This window comes from Doryrhamphus excisus, linkage group LG22 (assembly GCF_037039965.1).
Source record: "Doryrhamphus excisus strain RoL-2023G ecotype Guam linkage group LG22, RoL_Dexc_Guam_v1.1, whole genome shotgun sequence".
Lineage (NCBI taxonomy): Eukaryota > Metazoa > Chordata > Actinopteri > Syngnathiformes > Syngnathidae > Doryrhamphus > Doryrhamphus excisus.
The window spans coordinates 10,655,597-10,678,801 of NC_136378.1; the positions used below are offsets into that span (position 1 = coordinate 10,655,597).

A 23,205-nucleotide genomic window follows, 5' to 3' on the forward strand; every position below is an offset into this window, starting at 1 on the left:
TTTGTCAGTCTCTCTCACGCTCTCTTTCATTGTCGCTCTCTCGTGTGTCCCTTTTGTCTCGAGGCATATGAGCCATTTAGCTTGAGATATCCTCTCCATCACGCAGTATTCCAGGTTTTCAAAACCTGTTGGTGATAGTGGACGGTTGGCTGTCCGAGCAGTCCAAACAGAATCAGTAGTATTTCTACACTTGATCAAGCTTACTTACGATGTGTCAGAGATTGCTGCAGAGGACTTCAAAACATGATTTTAGCTTCCACTTCACTCGTGGACGTCACTACTTCCTGAAGATGCACATACTTTTAAATGGCATATTTAGAGAAAGAACCTGTAGTGTGTGTGGTTCTACGTATATCGTAGAATTTCACCAATCACGGGTGGGTCCGAAACGGAACTCCTACGAAAAGCAAGTATCTAAAGTACTTCAAAATCTTACATAAGCACAATGTTTTACTGTGTTCTAGACCTCCACTAAATAGTAATGTGTGTGCAGGTAATGTGTGTACCTTCTGGTCTTGATAGGCAAGGACAGCATGTTCTGGAAGTGTGCTGTGCTCAGAGGAAATGTTTCCATCGAGACAAAAGGGTAATAGACAATAATGAGCATCTTCACGGTATTCAATTGATCAGGGGCTGTTGTGTTTAATTCCCCTGCCTGTCTGAATGTTTGTGTGTTTGCTCAGATACTGTATGATAAGTGTGTTTACACATGCTTGTAGGCATTCGGTGTTACATCGTCATACACTGATGTGATACATGAGCGTGTACAGTGTGTGTGCATGTGTGTGTGTGTTTATTAGACGCTCTGCTGCTCTTGCTATTTATTCTCTGTCTACTGTGCTCTTTCTAAATGTCAGCGCTGTCAGTCAGGCCTCTCATAGGCCGCGGTCCACGCTGGTGGGTCCTCCATGTGTTTATCTATGCAGACGGCCGAATGCCCTCCACAAACACACACCTGCATCCATCCATCAATCTGTCTCTCAAAATCAATATGAACATCTGTCCATTCATTTTTCTGCCACTTCCGCCAGTTGTGCTTGTTTTTGAGTGTATCTCCAAGGCCTTCCATGTTCCCCCTATGGATCATTAACTGATTTTCTTGTTCAGACTGCATACCTGTGTGTGCCAAACTACATTATTTCCATGCAGGGATTATAACTGTGTTTTCTTCCAGCAAGCATTTGTTCAGGCAGACAGCAGTCAAGCCAAAAACTTACACACATTACCACCACCCCTCTATTGGCAGATAGATAAAGATGCCCTCACATACAGTCGTTGTAATGTGTTTGCCAGACCAGAAGTGGGTATTTGTTTACACTGCCATCTTTTGGGGATCCTACCAGACTGTAGCATGATTAGAGCACAGAACTGTTACATGCATTTATTTGTTAGCTGGTTACTTTCTGTTTCATGGAGGATTGATGTAAGGAGATGGGGACATACCATTTTGGATTGTGGTTGCACATAACTGGCAAATGATTAACTGATTGTTTACACACTCACAAATGTATGGCTGTATCGATACAGTGGAACCTCTGTTAGTGTCATTAAGCTGGTCCGGAAGGTCTGAGTCTAACTGAAATGTCCTGTTACCAAATCTATTTTCCCATAAGAAATAATGTAAATTCAATTAATCTGTTCCAGAGCGCTAAAAATGTTAACACTAAATATGTTTTTGTAGTTTTTATATTACAATATTGCATGCAGAAAACAATTAGAAATGCATAAACACCATTATTGACGAACAAATGATGTGGCAAATGATGTCAGTGGCGTTTCTCACCTCAAGTGTCTGGTTTTCTTTGATCAAAGCTGCAAAATAACCCACAGTTGAGCCAAAGAAAGTTGGAAGTGGAGACATGATTGGCACAAATTGAAAGAGATGATGTGGCAGCCAGGTCAACACGGACACCAAACAAGCAAGATGCCTGGATTCGCCTGATGCTGTGTTTAATGATGACGTGTCCGACAAGGTGGAGTATGTGGTGCATGACGCGCATTGTGGCCTCTGATGCGCAGTCCAATCCTGCGCATTTAAAGGCCACTTGCGCCGGCGGGAGGGACGAGGCGTGGGTGTGCTCATGAAAATTGCAAAGCGTGCTTGCCACACCCGGTTGCCGCGGCATAAGCTCCTGCACCTAGTCTACGATCTAACCAACTAGAGTTAAGCTATTTGACTTCACACATCCTAAAAATATATTCAATAGACCTACGCCCTATCTATTCCATACATTCTCACAGAAGGCAGCAAAGTAACTCCTTTTGACTCTGTGTGTGTGTGTGTGTCCAATCCGCAACCCCCCCATTAAGTTTTCTCCTCTTGCATTCTCTGCATTGCTGCCGTTTTATGGCTCTAGACTGAAACTAATGAGCTCTGTCACTCACACTCTTGCCTGGCGGTAAAGGATGTATCAGATGTAATAGGGTAACCTGGGAGCTGTGTGGAGGTGATCTGCAAGTTATTTTGATGTCTTCTTTTTGAACTTACCGACTTAGAGAAGAAGGTAAAAAAAACACATCTTCCACGTCCACCTTTATGTGTTCAAGATAGACTTCTGTTAAAATGTAAACAAGGCTCCCTACGCACGTGTATACCCTACGCACACAACTATATACGTATATATACACACCGTTGCTTTTTTCTTCAACTTTGAACCCTGCTGGTTATACAGAGTTTAGATGCTCCTCAGAAACGGGAAGATGACACATTTATATGCATGCGTTCCTTTCTTCTTCTATAGTTTGGCGTGTCACGTAGTTGAGTCTGTGTGTCACATAGGTGTGCCTTGCCAATTCCAGTGAACCGTTCAAGTCTGGATGCAACTATTTAGTAATCTGGCAGTGTGGACGCAACTTTTTTTCATAATTAACAACGTTGTGTTAAATCGTGTTACATGTTCAGCTATTGGGGAAGGAATGAGTTATTCATGAAGAGACAGTTCATTTTGGTTCATAGCATCGCTTGCATTTTGTTTATCTAGATATATCGCACAAAGGAAACTTTTGATCATACACGCAGAGCACATCCGCTGTGGCAAACAAAATACAGAAGCACAGATTCCAATGAGATCTTGATGGGCTTTCGTACTTTGTATATAGACAATGACGACGTCCCCTCAGAGACTTATACTGTGTCGAATCTACATTTAAAACAGTCATTCCTGTTTAATGCAGCATCAGCCTCTGCTGCCGTCAAGCTGTGATGGCATGTTAATGGATCATCAGTCAATCCTGCATCTGTTAGCCACTGACTTAAGAGGAGGCTGAATGAGGGTTTTCCCGTGGTAATGGCAATTCAGTTGGCACTATAGGAGCAGTTCCTCTTATTGGGCATGCAGGAAGCGAGAGAGAGGAATGAGATCACAAAAGACTTTCTCAGTTCAGCTGTAGTGTTTGGAGTGCAAAACGTGCTCCCATGGCAACAGTAAAAAAGAGATGTTCCTCGCAAAGCAGCGCAAGCTTGTCTCCAAGAGTATGATATTACAAAGTGCTAGAACCTATTTGCATTTATGATGATTTAATAGAATTCAATGAGGTATTTAGTTTTTCTTCTGTATTTTTCTTCTTATGGTTGACTCAGACCTGTGCGGACGGGTGTGGGCGCCTGCACAGCTTGTCAGAATTATCTGCATGAACCTTCAAACAGTATTCATGAGTAAAAATGTTGCGCAGTGTACATGTACAGCCCATGTAGCTGATACGTAAAAAAAATGAGTGCGGTTATCCTCATTTAATAGAGTTGCTGCAGGCTGATAGCAACATTTTCCTAGTCCATTTTCTACACAGTAGCATGCTAATATTGACCTTTAAATTGTGAGGGAGGAGGGGGTGTTTATTAAATCATCATTTTGCCTTCCTGCTCCAACTTTGCACATTGGTGTGGTCTTGAAAATAAAAACTCTGCCGCAGTCGTGACACATCTTAAAGGCACAAGCAGACAAGTAAAATAAATCTGCAGCTTTGCAACACTATTGTCCATTACACACGTCTTATCCTGCTGAGTCTCCGATAATTTGGGTGGTTTGCCTCAACTACTGTTTGTTTTAAGACCATAAGCTCCTCAGAGACAACAAAAAAACAGAAAAGTAGACATTGTTTCATTAAGCACCAAAAGCATTGTTTCGCATAAAGTAATGTGGTGTGCATTTCTCAGGCTTTGCTGTTTTTTTTTTTTAACGACAGCAGTAGATAAAAACTGCCTTTAGTGCTGTTTCAGGGACTACAATTGCATATACAGTGCCCTCCAGAAGTACTGCAACAATGAGGCCAATTTCCTTGTTATTGCTGTGGACTGAAAACATTTGAGTTTGACATCAAAAGATGAATATGAGGCCAGAGAGCAACATTTCAGCATTTATTTGTCTGTATTTGCATCTGGCTCGGTTGCACAGCTTTTGTTTGAACCCACCCATTTTTCATGTGAGCAAAAGTATTAGAGCATGTGCCTGACAGTTGTGTTTTGTTACCCAGGCGTGTTCTTATACACTTAATAAATAGCACTGAATGTCTACTCTACTAGTTTGATATGTTTTGCCTAATTAGACTGTTTTTGGGATGTGAAAACGATGCAGAATGCCGGTACCAGGAACTCATACAGTGGTTTGTATAGATAAATTAATAATTCAGCCCCCTAGGGGGCCATGACAGAAAATAGACAACCACTGCCCTAAAATGTCCCAGTGGTGCCTCTGAGAAAGAAAGCAATATTACAAGGCGAGGCTGACAAGAAGTTTGTGACTGAGGCCAAAAATGCTTGCACCCGAGCGTTCCTTTTATTTCTCTGTTAACATTACAAATTCACTACCCTGGAAAATATGGAAGTGACTTATCAATTAATCATTCCAGCTTTTATCATCCAGCTGAATTCATGCAAACAGTGCCCATACTGTGCTCCCATTACCATTTCTTTTTGTCCCTATGCAATAAAAAGGGGAAAGGCTGAGTGAATAATGGATTAATCATAGGCGTAACAGGGCTAAGAAATTACAGTCCTACTTGGAGGTGTTCCCTTACTGTAATGGGACAGCTTAGTTTTACCAAGGCTCTTAGGTAAGATGCTGCTGCTGCTGTGCACTAATGTTTAAAGAGAGCACGAGAGGCTCCGAGGAACAAACTTGGGTAAGAGACAAAAAGGAACAAACAGGTCTGGGTGTGCCAGGCGCTCTGCTCTTTGAGCGTGGAGGATTGCTGTCACACCAAACATACACACACACACACACACACACACACACACACTGCAAATGCTGACCTGGTTGTTCTCTTGCGCTGACAAAACTCAATTGAAAACACTCTCAAATTGTGAGTCTGTGCACACTTGAATGCCTCTGTGTCTGTGCCAAGGTGTGGACCACAACAAAGCCCTGCCAGCCTGCCTCACACATGAGCAGACAGTGAGGGAGGGGGGCACAGTGGAAATTAGGGTTGGGCGGAAGCAAACACACAAGATAGAAAGACGGCGATTGAAGGATTAGACAGCTCTTGACTGCCATCTCAAGATCTGTTTTTTCTCCCTCTGTCTGAAGGCATATTGGCCATTTCTATGGGAAAGAATCCAAATTAATAAAGTAACCAAATAAAAAAAACATCACTCAGTATGATACAGTGCGGCTTTACACCACTGCAAACTACGTACATCTGGCTCATTTCTGCAAGCCGCCTCAACATCATCTACCACACTGCTTGCCTGTTGTAATTCCACTTACTATGTATTACAATAATATATTAACTTGTGTTCACCTCGCTGCAGATTTTAAGGTTGAAATCACTGTCGAAGCTCGTGCTTAGCAAGCCCAGGAAACTTTGGCATCTCACAACTCTGGTGTGTTTGTGGACAAACGAAAAAACTGTGAAATCTCAATGCTTGATGAACAAAACAGTATCAGTGAAGTATAAAGTCATAATCTTTTTAAAAAAATCTAAAAAAGTGGGCTTTCCAGCCGTGTATGCTGCAAATTTTACCAGTATTATCATGCATTTAGAAACGATTACTAACGTAAATATTTTGGGATGCAGAAATAGGTGAAGAGGGATGTTGAGAAGTCGTCAATCGAGAAATCTAGAAGTCTAGAAATCTCCACACACAGCTTGCACATTGCTCGTTTCAAAGCCTGCATGGGCATCCGCTCTGTGTTTGCTTTCCACTGGCTGCTCTTTCATCATCGAGCCATCATCTGAAAGCATCTTAAATGATTACATTTTAGCCTCCTGTTCTTTCCCTACTTAATCTCTCCTTCATGTCCACACTCCATTTAGCTTGACAGTACAAAGGTGAATCATGAAAGCAGCTTTTTGTTTCAGATTTTTGACATTTTTGTTGCGCCGGCTCTGCCATTGTGGCGCTCGCCGCTTGACAGCAACCAAGGTCTAATGTAACGCAACGCAGCTGTTGCTGTTCAAGATTGCTTCTCATGTCGAGAAGACATGAGTTGCAAGGATTTGACTCGGGAGATTTTGTTTTTGAATGTGGTATATGCATTAATCATTATAATTAATATGTATGGTGCCCTACATATAAATTGGATACTTAATGTGAAATTAATGTGGTTTGTAAGCAGGAAGCTGAGTAGGTCTTTGTAGGATTGGTTATCTTTTTTCACACTTGAGGCTAATCTATCCAAGGCTGGTGGAATGATTGTGAACAGCACAAGCGTGATGTAATGTAGGTCATCAAGACAGCTTGAACAATGTTCTAAATCCTCACACACACTGTGTCAATTCATGTCAGATATTCACCATCCGGTGATGCCATCCCTCTGGTTTTAGCTCCCTTTCAGGTCGCATAGTTGGAGGAGTGTGGTGGTTCTTTACCCTCATCATCATCTCATCCTATACTGCCAACTTGGCTGCCTTTCTGACAGTGGAGAGGATGGTGTCTCCTATAGAGAGTGCTGAAGATTTGGCCAAGCAAACAGAGATTGCCTATGGAACACTGGATGCTGGCTCGACGAAAGAGTTTTTCAGAGTAAGAACATTTAAGCATTTATTTACTGAGGCAAATGTACAAGGAACTCTAAAAATTAACACAAACTGGTGGTGTTTCCTTTTAATTTTAAAATGTACTTACACTGTATAACGTATATCATGTACATATGTTGCACATATGGAGTTGGCATGTTCTCCACATGCTCAAGTGGGTCCTCTCCATAGAATACAATCAAATCAACCTAATTTATACAGCAATTACCATCCCAAATTCAAAAGCTCATAAATTTATACAACATTGGCCATTAAGGTTAAAGAATGGTGCATTTATTCATACAGGTTGTTGTGCATGCATCCTGACGAGATCAAATACGATAGTTTCTCACCTTTTTTATCTGTGCTGGCCTTCGCAACTTTCTTGACTCCATGGTCATTTAGTCAGAATTTAAGAAAATGATGAACAGTGAGTCAGCACGGTGTAGGCTGCTTTGTTTGCGCACTCGTTTTTTTGTAACAACAAGGACCAAGGAAAAGGGACGAGCTTGTTAATTGCAACACCATACAGAGATGGTGTACGGCAACTGAGAGGACATTTTGTTAAAAAATGTTTATGAAAAAACGAATCTGAGGCTTCAAATCAAACTGATGTTTAAAACTAAATAAAAGTACTGTTATCCAGTAGCAGAAGGTCACAATAACAAAAGGAAACCAGGAAGGAGGGCGGAACTAATCTAAAGGCCTGTAGAACAGCAGCATCTATTAGGTGACCTAGTTGTTGCACATTGTAATCACATGGAGGGTATAAGTCAAAAGGATAATTACAGTTGCCACCTGTTGTTTCTCCTGAAGGAAAAAAGGAGGCATGTATTTGGGTCTAGGCCCTTACTTGTTTATGGCGTTAGAGTGGAGCCACTCTTTGAGTCATCCTGAGTCAGTGAAACATGTAATGGCAGCGCTATGATGCTAATGTCAACAAAATAAACTCAACCGCGTCAAGCCTGGATTAGTTTCTTGAGCATTTTAAGAAAACACACATTAGTAAATGCAAATTCTTATAGGCCGTCTTACTGACTTTGTAACCATCACTGATTAACTGATGTTTTCTGTCTGTCAGAGGTCTAAAATTGCTGTGTTTGAGAAGATGTGGTCCTACATGAAGTCCGCCGACCCGTCCGTGTTTGTCAAGACCACAGACGAGGGCGTGATAAGGGTGCGGAAATCCAAGGGAAAGTATGCCTACCTTCTGGAATCCACAATGAATGAGTACATAGAGCAGAGGAAACCCTGTGACACAATGAAAGTGGGAGGAAATCTGGACTCAAAAGGTTACGGCATCGCCACTCCCAAGGGCTCCCCCCTCAGGTAAAACACAGACACTGTAGCAAATCTGCATCACCGCATTAGATGTTGGTTTATTTTCTTACATCAGGTTTTTTATGTTTTACGCATCTTCAATTTTATGTTAATAATCACATTATGATGATTCCATTGCTTTAGGCATGATTTCCTTTACGTTCTAACACATTTTAACAATGTATCATTTTTTTCCTTTCTTTTGAGCTAATACACTCAAATATGTGAGCACTTGCTTAAGTGTAGGTCATCAATGCTATTATTATTATTGAAAACGTAATCTGCAAACATAAGTGTGTCTTTCACAAACCAATAGGCTCTTGTAGAGGAGCACATCCCACACAGAAACCGCTCCACTTAAGCCAGGGCTCACACTTGAAATGTAAATTATACGTGCCCTATTACGTGTGATAATTGATGTAACTAACGATAATTCATACTGGATGCACGTTTGCCATCAGTGTCCAAATGCTGCAGCTGCCATTTTGCATTCCATCAACAACCATTCATATTTCGGTGGCTGGAGAGAAGGAGAGCTGAAGCTGGTGCTATCTGAAGCCTTTAATCCATAACTAATAAGACTCATTCATTTTAATGAAAGGAGCCATATGGTGAGATTTCCTTCAAAATTGCAGAGGATTCATTTTGGCTTCCACCTTGATTCACAGCCAGAGGTCAGATAACACAGACTTGTTTCCACTAGTTCAATTGCAACTCACTTAAAATTTTACGAGAATGACTGCTGTATTAGGGCAAAGATCAGTGTTGAAATGTTCTCCAAAGTCACAAAGTCATTCAAAAGTACCGTTCCCCGTAACTGCTGACGATGACCTGCAGCAGCTCTCTTTCCAAGTGGTTATTAATAATTTTACTTTCAAGGTGCAACTCTGGGGAGTCACAGATGTCTGATACCAGGGTGAAAATATGATGTGACTTTTAATCAGGCTCCGATCAGAACGTTAAACCAAATCATACTTTATCTTGTAATTGGTATCATTAAAAATACAATAACAAAGACCAGTCCAATGTCATTTGGGATAGGCTCCAGCATAGCCCAGTGAGCTCAGTGAGAAGTGGCATCGAAAATAGTAGTTAGCGTTCAGAAATATATTGTCAAAAATCAAAATATATACACATTGAGATATTTGAGAGCCACCCTTCAATAAAATAAAATATTCCACGAATGGAATTGATGTTTTGATGAGGATGCACTGCATTTTTTTCCTTTGAAAAACTGCAATGCACCCCTGGAATCAGACATAGTTGAACTGCCAGTGAATTAAAATATTTCAGTGTCATAATTTATAAATCATGGAGCATACAGTATATTGCTGCTACCAAGCGAAACGTACAACTCTCCAAAGTTTCATTCATTAAAAGATGAAAAAAAGACCCACATTTGGAGACGCATACTTTTCCCTGGAAAGCAACAATATGTAGAGTAAATATGCACGCATGTATGCCCAATCTTCCCCTTTTTTTTTACAGGAGACTGCTTTTCTTCAATAATCAAACATATCATTTGTATATATTGAATTCTCCTTGTGTCATTTTATAGCATGCATGAAGCCATCCACAGGCCTGCCTACGTGCCCGTAACCCCATCCCACCAACTGTACCTCGCTGACATCTGCTCGCCTTCACCCAAATGAACAAACTAACTTCCAGACCATCCATGTTCACATACTTTGACTTCTTTCTTTTGTCTGAGAGCGAGGCTGAGAAAGAATTCAAAGGTTTTACCAGCTCTGAGGACAGGTCCTGTGTTCCCTACAGCTGGTGTTTATCCTTGGTTGGGAATGAGGGCTCTCCTGCATCCACTTAAGAGAAAGGAAGAATATTACAAATTAGCATATACAGTCCTCCCTCGCCACTTTTGAACTTCACGGCTTCAATCTATCATGTTTTTTTCAAAATATATTAATCAATAAATCATGCGGTTCCAAGGTTGAATATAGATAATACAATTATTTGCCAAATATATACAAATTGAAGCAAATATTGTGTCTTTTTTATCCAAATTAAGCACTTTGAAGCATACAAATGGTTAAATTAACTAAAATATACATAATATATTCAATACACAAGTTGCTGTGAATGATATGTACACTTAACAAAAATCTAAACATAAAACGTTTGGTTTTTTTTCATTTATCACGACATGAACTCAAACATCTAAATATTTCTCTATGTACGACGATACACATTACTTTTAAGAAAAGTACAATGAAAAAATAAGTATGACAATATATTTTAATGTATTCATATAATTTCTACTTTGTTACACTATTCAGCACTGTCTGTGTGCTACCATCCCAAAAGATTGTATGACTGACAATAGGACTCACTTCATTAATGCCATTGTTGTATGGAAAAACATGGCAAATTGCTGAAACCAATGTACTCCCTGTCTGTTTGGAGGCGGGAGACGAGGGAAAGAAAAGACATGTAATGAGGCCGGCAAATTTATCAAGGTCATTTTTAGTTATTGTGTGATTAATAGATTTATCATCCTGGGCGTCGTGCCCATGAGGCTGTTCCTCACAGGTGTGGCATATCAAGATGCTGACGAGACAGCATGATTGCTCAGGTGTGCCTTAGGTAGACCACAATAAAAGGCCACTCCAAAATGTGCAGTTTACATATATTGTGGGGGTTCCAAAACCAGTCAGTATTTGCTGTGATGATTTGTTTTGTGATGTTTTCAGTTTCCAGGAATTGTGTACAGATGTTTAGACATAAGACTATACAATCTTAAGCTGCAAGATGAGGTGATATTTGTGGATGAATGACGCAACAATGGGCCTCAGGCTGCCTTGAAAATGCCATAGATGCAGTATAATAATGGAGTGGCCCAAGGGTGCAGTGGGTTTATGGTATGGGTAGGGGTGTATGTCATGAACATCAAACACAGGTACAATGTATTGATGGCAAGATAGTGAGCATATTGGGGATGCTCTGGATTGGCAATGGGGTATTTGATGCAAGTGGTAGTCACACTAGATACTAACTGGTTTTGAACCGCCACCCCCACCCCTGGAAATGTCAGACTTGATCTCTGGATCAACAGGCTTTTGTTGCAGGTTTGAATTGTCTCACAACAAGCACAACAACCCCTAATAAAGACATGGGCTACTGTTGTGGCTGCAACCCACGCCAAGCTAAAACTCAACTGTCACTTCCTGTCTGGCCAGCACTCAGCTCCCCTAGGAAACAAGCACAAGCACGATAAACGAGGGATTATTGTATATGTAGAGTTGATTTGACCCAATTGTATGGGAAATATCTAGCAAATTCTGTAACTGTGCAGATTCTTCTTTGAATTGTGGATGTAAAGAGTCTTTGTCCGCAGCCATCAGCTCTAGGAAATACACATCACACTCACCAGAGGGAGAGTGCAGCCACTGAGGAGATGCTTTGGATGAGGGGGTTCATCTATAGTTGGTCTCACCGTTTTCTTTCAGTGTTTTGTTTGTAAAAACCTCACAGTGCAGGCCTTGGTCTGCATTTGTCTTCTCTAAAATGAATCATTGCAGGCTTTAATTCACCAGGAGGCTTTTTGGGTTGAATATTGATGTCAGTTACCATAGCAATCTGTATGCTGGTGCCGCTGAAAGGAAATTACCATCTGTAGACAGACTTCCGCTTCCAAGGCATCTCAATTTATAGTGTCTGCTGTGCCTCCCTCTGAGGCCCCTGCTTGGTAAAACCTGACTCTACTATTGTATGGGCATCCAGCATTTCAGCCCATTGCAGATGTACAACTAACATATATCAAACATGCGCATCTTAAAGCCAGGGCTCCTGCTTCATATCAGTAGCTACATGCAGGAGTTTCAATTAGTAAGTCAGTGTTGTCATAATCACCATACTTACCTCGTTATATCTGTCACATATAGAGTGTATCCTAATGGCTATCGTTTTATATCATTTTCAAGAAACCCAGTAAACCTGGCAGTGTTAAAACTGAACGAGCAGGGCCTCTTGGACAAATTGAAAAACAAGTGGTGGTACGACAAGGGCGAGTGCGGCAGCGGGGGCGGGGACTCCAAGGTCAGAGCCAGTTTGATAAACCCTGCGGGTAACCCACCACCACCATTGGGCGTGTGGGGGGTGTACAGGGAGGGGGGTAACCGGCAGGTTCAACACTGCAATGCCACTCCGGAAATTAAGTTTTGTATCTTCCATAGTTCCGCACTGGTATTACGTACTTCCTGTTGAAAAACATTTGATGAATGCAGTGAAGCATCAGTGAGGGTGAGCAGTGTGCCGGTTACCCAAAGTGATATAGTAATACACATCTACTGCCTTAGGGAGCAAGCACACCAAGCTAGATGGAGTATTAATGCATATCACTTTGATTTGAAAGTTCTTAATACTGTTTATGCCATCTCTATTCATGTGTGTGTGCGTGCATGTGTGTGATGTGATGCTTTCTCCTCTCTTTAACCATAGGCAAGCTGAAGTATTATCGTATGAATGCATTTTGCTGCTGTATGTTTTTGAATCAATAACATAAAATAACATGGTATAATATGTTATTTATGTTATTTCTTTGTGGTTGGAAGAATCCCAGTAAACCTAGCGGTGTTGAAACTCAATGAGCAAGCCGTCTTAGACAAACTGAAAAACAAATGGTGGTACGATAAAGGGGAGTGTGGCAGCAAGGACTCCGGAAGAAAGGTTAGTCTGCATCCTGATTCTGTCTCCTCACAGCACCTCCAAGCACAATCCTGCCCTGATCCTAGAACAGAACCAAGTCCAGGCTTATAGACCTTTTGCACATATAATATACCCGCTTGTGTCTCTAGCAGGACTACAGTATGGGCCCGAATATAAGACATGGTGTACAACTCATGGCAGACATAAATTTGACATTGGAAATACATCAGCGCATTAAAAGCAACTCATGAGCAAACCGGTGATAGGTTAAGGTACATAAACTTGTTTATTCATCGTCCGAAAATAAAGGTTATGACGTTTTTGGGGAGCAAAAATGTTGATGATGAAAAATGTTGATTCATTCCATTGAAATTCACCATTCAGTCATTACTATTATTATTATTATTATAATTGCTTATTTTTAGATGCAGAGCTATTTTCAAGCGTGTCCCCTTTTTGAAGCAGGTTTGGTTAAAGCTGGGAAAGAAACTCATATCAAGATCGTTACCCAACTACCAGACACAATACATTATTGTCATTAATTTACAAGATAATGGCATTTTTTATTTAGATTTTAGCTACCCTGGTTGAAATGTAATTTAATTTGCAATTGTCTTATATTCGGGCATGTACATTAAGGGTAATGTGGTGTCTGTATTTTATTCCTTTAAACATGTTTGTTTATGATTTTGAAATTATGAACTACTTTCTATAAGTTTGCAATACAGCATAAAATATGAATATAAACTAGACTGAAATATTAAGAGGTTTGGGTTAATGGTGTAGCTCAAAGATAACTCAATCAGAACTGAGTCAAGAAGTAAGAATACGAGCCAAGGCTAATAGATCATGAGATCTTCCTTTTGAACATGTTCTGTCACAACCTTTGCATTCTGTCCAGTCTCTGCACAGACAGGCATGCATGCGTGATCCAAGCCCTGTCAATCTGTTAGCGCAACCTTGAATTGCATCAAGCCAGCCACAGGGTTTACATGCATTTGCACCGTTGACTCCATCTCAGTGAGGGGACAGTTCTTAATAGAATTTCGTAAAATATCCCACCAAAAGAAAGATTGGAGTGAAGCTCATATTTGAAAGCAATGTTTATTTTTTTGTCCAGTCTCCAAGTAAATGCATGTGAGAACATTCATAACTACAGTTGATCCCCCGCTTCACTTTTAAATGACCAACAACCGCAAGTAATTGAGGTGCCCCTAAAAAATGTTATTTTTGACGCTATCAATTAAGTTTGGTTTATGCTGCTGTGTCTCGTCAGCAATTTGAGCTTGACATTTACAGCCATTTTACTGACACAACACAAAACAATAGGAGGTCATCAACCGAACCGATTACCTTGCTCATGTTGCAAAATAATCAAGTAACACATGTGGAACACACAGTGTAACTGCACATCATAGACTATGGGGATATCGAAAAGCGTACATACATGCTGGGTAAATTCTCTGCTTAGACTAGGTATGATAAAAAAATACAAAATAATTACAATACTTACCAGTGCCACACTTGTTTTTGTAGACTAATTATGTAAATACAAAATAGAGGCACCAGTCTCGCTTCCTCCAAGAAAACAACCTGGCAACCAGCAATTTTTTGAGAACTAAACAGACTAAGACGTATTATTTTCCCTGCTTGGCTATATTTGTACAGACGCTTCTAAGGATTTGGCCTTAGGGACATATCCTTAGAGGCTTCTAAAAGCCCGTGAAGGTGATTTGATGAGCGTAAATTCTGTCTGACAGGACGAATTACACTCTGAAATTACCACGCTGTTAGTGTTTAGACTGATAACCTGCAGCCTGTCATGCCTTCAGAAGACATTGTTTGACACCCCCCAGCCAGAAAAACCTTGATTACATGATATAATGCCAAAGAACAGACCAATGACAGTAAAGTCTAGTAAGCTTTTTTTATTGTGTTGTTTATTACTGAAGTTGTTGATTTCTGTTAGATGCAAGAACTATCAAGTATCATGGAGGGGGATCACTGTAGTTTGTCCTTTCTTTCACAAAATACAATGCTAATTATTGTAATGCTAGTATAAAAATAACTGAAATTCATGACCATTTAATTAGAAAAGTACAAGATACGTACTTTATAGTATTTGGTAGGCCTGTTTCATGAAACCAGTTCAGTATGAGTTACTGCTCTGGCTTGGATAGACTTTGCAGTCTGCGATAAAAATGCAGTTCATTGTGGTGCAAACCTTCTTATAAGCATCACTTTAGCATGATTGCAACAACTTCTCATAGAGATGGCACACTGTTCCCCTGTGGTTCTCTTGAAGTGATTCTCATCGATTGTGTCTGCTCTTTAGGCATAGCAATAGAACTTAAGATCCCTTATCTCTGGGAGACTTACTGACAATGAAATTATGCTACTGTGCTTTGTGAGACAGGCTTTATTGTAATGTTTGTGTATTTGTGTAAATTATATCACTTTATTTGTCAAGCTCATCTGTGTGTAGTTCTGTATGGATGCATGAATATACACTCACTTTTCACAATATTAGGCACACATGTTCATGCAAACACAAATTGTTTGTATTGGAAATGCAAAACTGCAAACGTTCAGTTGTTGTAGCTTGTAGTGGTAATCCTAAATATAATCCTATAGTCCTATTATAATAGTACCTAATGTTGCGGACAGGGAGTGTATATGCTAGAGTAATTGTGCTTAGGGTTGTGCGTTCTCAGGGCATTGATTCCATTGCAAACTGGACTGTTGTCTCTCATCCAGCCAGGCTTCATCAGTTCTAGACTGTAAGGACTTGATAAGACAGCTCTAACTAGGACAGACTAGAGAGTCATCTGAGCAGCCTTCATCAGATCATCCTGAAACACTACGTAGGACAGCTGTAGTCTGTCCTATCAAAGAGTAGATAGGACAACTGTAGTCTTGTCTAGGACTGCTATCGTCTGTCCTATCTAGTTTTTCAGTATAGCTGTTCACACTTGTCTTTGAGCATAAACTGATGAAACTTGCTGAGATGAGTCTGAAGTCTGTCCTATCTAGTCTGTCCAATCTAGCTATGTTTGATCTAGATAGGAACTGATGAAGAATATGATGCCCTGACAATACAATGACCTGAATGAATGAGAATATTCATCGGCAGGGTTGTGTGTTATGTGCTGTACGTAATGCATTACCTTTCACTTTCATGTGTGCATTTGCGTGAATGAGAATGTCCTCAGTCAGTCATACGTGTGTAGCTTTAAATGCTGTCTGTGGCTCTGCTCCAAAATCTCACTAATTGGCTCTCCCCTTTGGTCTCGCTCCATCCAGGACAAGACAAGCGCTCTGAGCCTCAGCAACGTGGCCGGAGTCTTCTACATCCTGATCGGCGGCCTGGGCCTGGCCATGCTGGTGGCACTGGTGGAGTTCTGCTACAAGTCCAGGACCGAATCACGTCGAATGAAGGTGTCGACCGCTCGAGCCGCTGCTGCCTCAGCTGCTCAGGCCTTTCACTGCTCAGCCTTAGACAGTGGTGCTAGCGCCCCCTACACAGAGCTGCAGAGCTACGGCCTGTACGCCAACAACACTGTTAAGATATAAGGGCAGAGCACAGCCACGGGGTAGGAAACGCTGTGATTAAGCCATGATGATGATGATGATGATGTCATCCGCCTCCTCATCTCCCGCCCATCTAACCGTGACCACAGTAGGGCCTTTCACGGCTTCCACCGCAGTGCAAATGCTCTCCTGTACCTCTTTCTCCTTCTGCCGCTCCCTCGCTAAGTCTTCTTGTTACCGATGGCCTGCAGATGTCCTCAATCACGTAATTTCAAATTGCCCTTACATCTGTTTAAGTTTTAGCATCAAAGCATACAATCGTTCCAAATATGTCCAGAATTCCTTTACTTTACAGCACATAAACTCAGAGTACCTTCTCTGGCTGGATTTACACTGTATTTACAACAAATACAGATACTGAAAGAAATCATCTTTACCACGGGTGGTTGAGTTGTTGACAGTTCATATTGGTTCATATTGACAGTTTGTATCAGAGTGTGTCAGTTAATTGAACCGTAACATTCGTAGATATGAGCTTTTATTCACACTGGAAGAGGCCTGATTCAGATCTGAAGATATCAGATTCCACTGTTTTCTCTCTCTCTCTCTCTCTGTCTTTAAACTACCTCTACAAATGCAAATGGTGGCACTTGAACCAAGTAGTGCAAATCCAGCCAAGGTCTGAAGTGACGCAATCACTTATCCCTTTAGGGTAAACTTTAAGGTACACCTTTACAAACTAATGAGATCAAATTCAAGAGCTGTATCAAAATGACAATGACAATCCAGTGAGAAGGACACTGCCTAGCAAAACAGAATTGACACAAATCCTGGTAAGACACCAAAATTGTATCCATTATTCCTTGGTCTATGCTGCACTACTCCACAGATACAGTGGTGTGGAAAAGTGTTTCCGATTTCTCTTTGTCACAATTAAATGTTTCAGGTCAAACTAATTGAACTATCAGTCAATGACAACACAAAATGCACTTTTTAAATGAAACTTTTTATGATTAAGGGAGAAAAAGAATCCAAACCGAGATGGCCCTGTGTGAAAAACTGATTAGTCCTGTTGCCCCTCCTGGAAAAAAACATCAGGTTATAAAGCCATTTCTACAGCTTTGGGACTCCAGCAAACCACAGTGAGAGCCATTATCCACAAATGGTGAAAACATGGAACAATAGTGAATCTTCCCAGGAGAGGCCAGCCAATGAAAATGACCCAGAGGGCACAAACATTTAAGTGTGTATTATTTTATATTATTGCATAATAAATATAATATAATAAAATGTTATTAAGCAATTTACTGAATAATTTACTAAAGCCTCTTAGTACGATGGATAGTAGTTTGTGATACAGGTCTTGTATTGGATGTCATTCGATGGAGGTGTACCTAATTAAGTGCGCGGTGAGTCCACGCATGCGCACACACACAACATACAGAAGCTTAAGACAGGTAAAAAGGCAATTTAAATTACAGTGGTGCATCTGTCTACCTCTGTCGCTCTGAATAAATGTGTCCCCTGCTCCTTCTGCTCTTGTCTCGCAATTCAGGGCCCATTGTGGTGAACATCCTTTATCTGTATACCATAAAGCAGACCTGTGTTCCATCACTGCTTTAGCATAGAACCTTCTAACTTATTGCATTTGTTGCAATATTTATTTTCCCCATCAGGCTGAAGGTTTCGCCTTCATTCAATGACGATATCAGTCACCTTACACACCTCTGATCCGTTCCTCCGACATGAAAATACCCTATTTCCTTCTTGTAAACAGCAGAAAATGCACAGCAGGATCTAAACGAGGAGGGATCTTCTTCATGGGAGTCGTTTCTCTCTGTTTTAATCAGTGTACAAAGGGCCACCTGATCAGTATGCTGATGAGATTGGCAAGAAGCCCTTTAAGCCGCGGTGCCTTTATGCTGTTTGGCTTGAAAGCAACAACAACGCCGTTCCAATTAGAGTGATTCCTGCGTTGCCGTGCAACACCCGGCGGTTCCGACAGATCTTGGTACCTTTGTCCAGAATTAATCAGCTCTTAAATCGCCGGCCATCACAGACAGCATTAAGCCACATTCGAAGCTTGTGGTTGTTACTGCAGGACACCTCCTAATGTAGTAATTAACCCAATGAATGAAGCTTTAGCTCGCCTCGTACTACGCCTTTCTCTGCTGCTCCTGGACTTCGATTCACATCAGCAAGCAAGGTGGTTTAACATTCCAACTCCCTTCAGTTCTACGCTTGCATTCAGTCAATTCAGCTGACAGGATATGATTCCAACATCAAGGCCTCACAGCTGACGATCAGACTCAAAATCAAGCCATGAGGTCAAAAGGATCTGCATGAGACAGGAAATTAAGGAAATGTGGATGAGGTCTATGAGAATTGCTTCTCCGATTTTGACATCACAGAGGAGGCTTATGTTTCCAAATTAGTTCCCCAAATTCTTCTCACCCAGTTGGAAACATACAGTTGTCCAATTTATGTCTTGAGATGATAAAGAATTCTGATTCAGGAGACTCAGGGCCATGATTGACTGACACATACCAGAAGCCTGTGACTCGGAAATGTCCTGCCACTGCAGAAACGGCAATTTCAGCACGATTACATTTTCTGAATTCAAGGGAAAAATACTAAACTGATGTATTTTCTTACTTTGTTAGACCAATTTGCTTACCTTAAGTCATACCTGTTGTGTTGACAAGATTTTTTAAAGTAACAATTTAATTGAGCTCTTGAAACATTTTTAAAATGCTCATTCCGACATTATTTCAACCAGTGAATGATGGTAAAAAGTTATTTTTTTAGCTTGATATATCCGTTTATTAATCTTGCTTAGATTCCACGTTTTGCAGTGTAATTCATTGGCGCTTACATAGCAACATCCACTCATATCAGTGATATAAAGTGCAAAATACCCTGCTCAAAATGTAAGAATTACGCTCAAAGTACAGTAACTACTTGCCTGTGTGATGTCATTTCTCCAGTCTGCAGTCTAATTGGAATATGTCTTATCACCCAACAGCAATCCATCAACGACGCCATGCGCTGTTCCACCCTGACCAGAATGAGCGGTAACGGGAGCGGAGGAGAGAATGGACGCCTCCTCACCCACGACTTCCCCAAAACCATTCAGACGCTGCCGTGCATGAGCCACACCGCCAGCATGGGACTGGGTGCCTCTGGCATGTGATCACATCACTCGGTTTTGGGGAAGGGGAGGGCAGGAAGTAAGTAGGGTGGGACAGGAAGAGTACAAGACTCTGATGACCTCCCCGAAAAAAAAAAATGAAAAAAGTCATGGCTATGTGATTTGACCCATCTATTCTGGCTGTGCCCGACTGGAACGAGATTTAACTTACTGCCAAAATGCACTCTTCAAACAAACTCCTTACAAGTGAAAGAGACTCATGACATTTTTTTTAATACGTGGATATTTGCAATGTAAAAAAAAAAAAAAGGAGAGAGAAGAAGGGAAGTGTGCTGCAATAAAGAAACTGGGTGTGATTTTCCATTTTTTACAGTGTTCATTTCTGTGGCGCAAAAAGAAAAGAACTTCAACCTTAAGTGTGACGCCTGCGTTGTGCCATTTGGATGGAGTTGTTTGTTTGTGTGTGCAATATTTTCACCTCTACTGCTGACCTTGTACTACCTAGATGCTTTCTGGTGGCTGATGGTGACTTTGCACAGATGTGATGAGGACAAACACTTGCTATGATGATTTCATTTAATGTTTTGGTTTGTTACTTTTGGAGCCATGCCTGCACACGTTTCACTCTTTTACACTTTGGGAGGACCAAGTGCTCTGTGTAGCATAGCCAGGTATCGGTATGGTTTGCACTGCTGTATAATGTGAAAAGTGTGGTTGAGTTGATTCACTCTCCATTAAAGGCTGTCTGAAGCCGCAGTGCTTGGCCAGGCCAGAAGAAAACATGCATTGCTGCTACACTTCATGTAACACATCATGCCTTGTCTTTGTGCCATAGCACCATTATTTGTATGGGGACACACTCTGTTGTTGTTGTTTTTTAAACAATGTGTGTGATGACAGAGAAGGCACACTGGCGCAAAATATGAGTGACCTTACACTGTATTCTGCTGCTATGACATTCCCAGCATACCCACTGCTATACTCTGAAATCTATTAGCAGTACAGGTACACATCAAATAACAGAGATTGGCTCCAGAAAGAACCAGGAGAAAAGGTTGCTGGAAATATTGTTAAATCCGTTGCTCTTATCGATTCTGTGATGTCTTTTGTGCTGTGTTCACTTTTGATGAAATGGGAAGTGCCGCTAGTCACACATAATTTCCTTTGCACATTGCAGGTGGCCCACTTTCAAATAATTCCAATACCATTACAGAAATTGTCATTGTAGTAAACATTCCAATAAATATTAGGCAATCTAATTTTAAAAATATTTCTTCCAAATTTAGGATTGCACTAATTTATTTCATGACTAATGTGATTTTTTTTTTGGGGGGGGGGGGTATTTTTACTGGGATTTTATTGTTAAAAATTCAAATTTTTCTTGAATTTTTAAATGCAATTCACTTATTAATAAAAGTAAGTCTTTAAATTTCAATTAGCTAGGGGTGTAACGATTCGTTTTAATAACGATTCGACTTGGGTCATGATTCGTGGTTCCTGATTTGATTCAAGGATGATAGTTGTTCAGTTAGAACGATATGTACCAAAATGATTAAGTGATTTTAAATCAATTCAGTAGCCAAAAATTCAACTAGTGTGACTGTGAATAAAATACCTGGATACTGGATAGTGCAGGTGACCTTTCATGAAGTCCTGTTGTTTTTTTTTTCATAAGGAAACCTATTCCTTGCCAAAGACGGATCAATGTAATTGGATCATACATCAATATACATCAATGTAGTAGATGAATCGTTACACCCCTACAGATAACATGAAATATAATTAGACGTTTTTATTATTATATTACCCACAAAAAAATGTTGGATTTTTAGTCACATTTATAGTATTCTTTTTTTTGTATTTTATGGGGCCTCATTATGATACAAACATCAAGAAACACAATGTTGTCCATGTCTATAGGTAGAAATTGTCCAGGCAGGTGACAATTTATTTGCAGTGTATCACAGGTAGAAGCAATTCAGACAATGTTCCTTTTTTTTTTTTTAATTCATTTCGCCATTTTCCACTTACCTTATCGCATGTCCTCGCTCCACTTGAACAGTTCCTCCAGTGGAATGTCAGGAAACAGACAAAGTAGATGAAAGCAGAAGGCTGGTACATGAAAACATGAAATTACAGTCATTTATCAGCGTACAAGCCCTGGAATACATTGTACATTGCACATTGTTCATACCTAAAGCTGTGATTTTACCTGAAGGTCAGAGGAAGGTTGTTGCTGGGTGTGTTCTTGGATGTCAGCTGTCACGTTTAAAGTACCGCCCACATTTGACCATCCCTTCCTCCTCTATGAGACGTGCATTGTTGTCACCTTCATTTTCTGCTTTACAAACATGGTACCAAATTGAATACATATTTTTAAAATGGAGAAATAGGCATCCAGTGTTTACCCAAATCGTACATATCACCACTTCTTATGTATATACAAAGGACTTCCTCTCTCAAACGTTTGTTTGCAAACATGCATCAGTGTACCTGAACTGCGTGACTACTTTTCTCCCTCCCATCTCTGCGTCTTCTTGTGCTGGTTTATTAATTAGGACACAGCGCAGTGCTCCTCAGAGGAGGCTTCGCCTTCAGAGAGATGTTTTATATGCCATTACAGATTTATATAAAAAATAGAAATTAAAAAAAAGGCTCAGTGTTTGTACATAGAAGAGATTGGGTTGCTGGTGTTTTACACTTTGAATGGTGTAAAAAAAACATATGCCATGTGGAATTATCTGTAGAAACTAATGTTCAGATCCAGTTTGGTTTTTTTTTTCATTTTATTGTTCAGGTTTAACAATGATTTTCTGTTTGTATTTTTAAGTGCTAGTATTTTAACACCATTTGAATATATCCGTCTTGGAATCTAATCATAGTTTCATCACAAGAAAGGTTTATCGTTCTTTTTCTGTTTGTTTTTTACTAAAAAAAAAAAAAAAAGGTGTATAAGAATTTAAAAATCAAAACATCAGTTAATAAAAGTGTTCAAAGGAGGTGAATTTTTTTGAGAAATATTTTTTTCTAACCAAAGTGTTCTGGAAGGAAGTCATCACGCTTTTGTAACAGAATAAAGGAATAAACGATGTGTGTTTGTTCATGTACATTTGTGTTTTTTGTAGTAGCCCTGGTAGTATATTACACTTCGCGCCTTCAGCAAATGGGATAGAATGTCAGATATTAGCTGCAAAGAAGGGTGATGCGCTGTCTGGCTCTGAAAGGAGTGCAGTGATCCAAAAACTAATCTCTGGCATTCTGTCTGACGTGAAAAAAAATGGGAAGACCTGCAATAGCTTGAAGCTGTGGGGGGGAAAAAGTTGGATTTAATGGTCCTCATCACTGTGATAAAGATGACTGAGTCAAGCCAACATTTGATTTCACACTACCTTCATATATTTACATTTTTGAATCATTTTCATGTATAAAAACACTGACAGATAAGTATCGACATCACTCATCACACGATTGGGAAACGCTTCAATCACACATCCCATCTTGGTTGAAAATCTTCATGGATGACAATATAATTAATAATCAAGGAAAACCAAAATCAATAACCAACTGAAGACTGGGTTCCTCCTGAT

General features: G+C 40.3%; 1 protein-coding gene across 6 annotated transcripts in view; it reads left to right on the forward strand.

Moving 5' to 3' along the window:
* The window catches only part of gria1a (glutamate receptor, ionotropic, AMPA 1a), a 55,874-nt gene extending 33,149 nt beyond the window's left edge, over nucleotides 1–22,725 (forward strand). Inside the window, exons 12-16 of one of the 6 annotated variants that reach the window (XM_058063612.2) lie at nucleotides 6,763–6,961; nucleotides 8,036–8,283; nucleotides 12,843–12,957; nucleotides 16,240–16,529; nucleotides 19,493–19,639. In XM_058063612.2, coding sequence (XP_057919595.2) covers nucleotides 6,763–6,961; nucleotides 8,036–8,283; nucleotides 12,843–12,957; nucleotides 16,240–16,509 — 832 coding nt within the window. In that variant the 3' untranslated portion in view covers nucleotides 16,510–16,529; nucleotides 19,493–19,639. Of the gene's footprint in view, nucleotides 1–6,762; nucleotides 6,962–8,035; nucleotides 8,284–12,212; nucleotides 12,328–12,842; nucleotides 12,958–16,239; nucleotides 16,530–19,492 lie in introns of those variants that run through there. The other 5 variants (XM_058063609.2, XM_058063611.2, XM_058063608.2 and 2 more) reach the window with 5 other exon arrangements.
* Nucleotides 22,726–23,205: the final 480 nt, after the last annotated feature.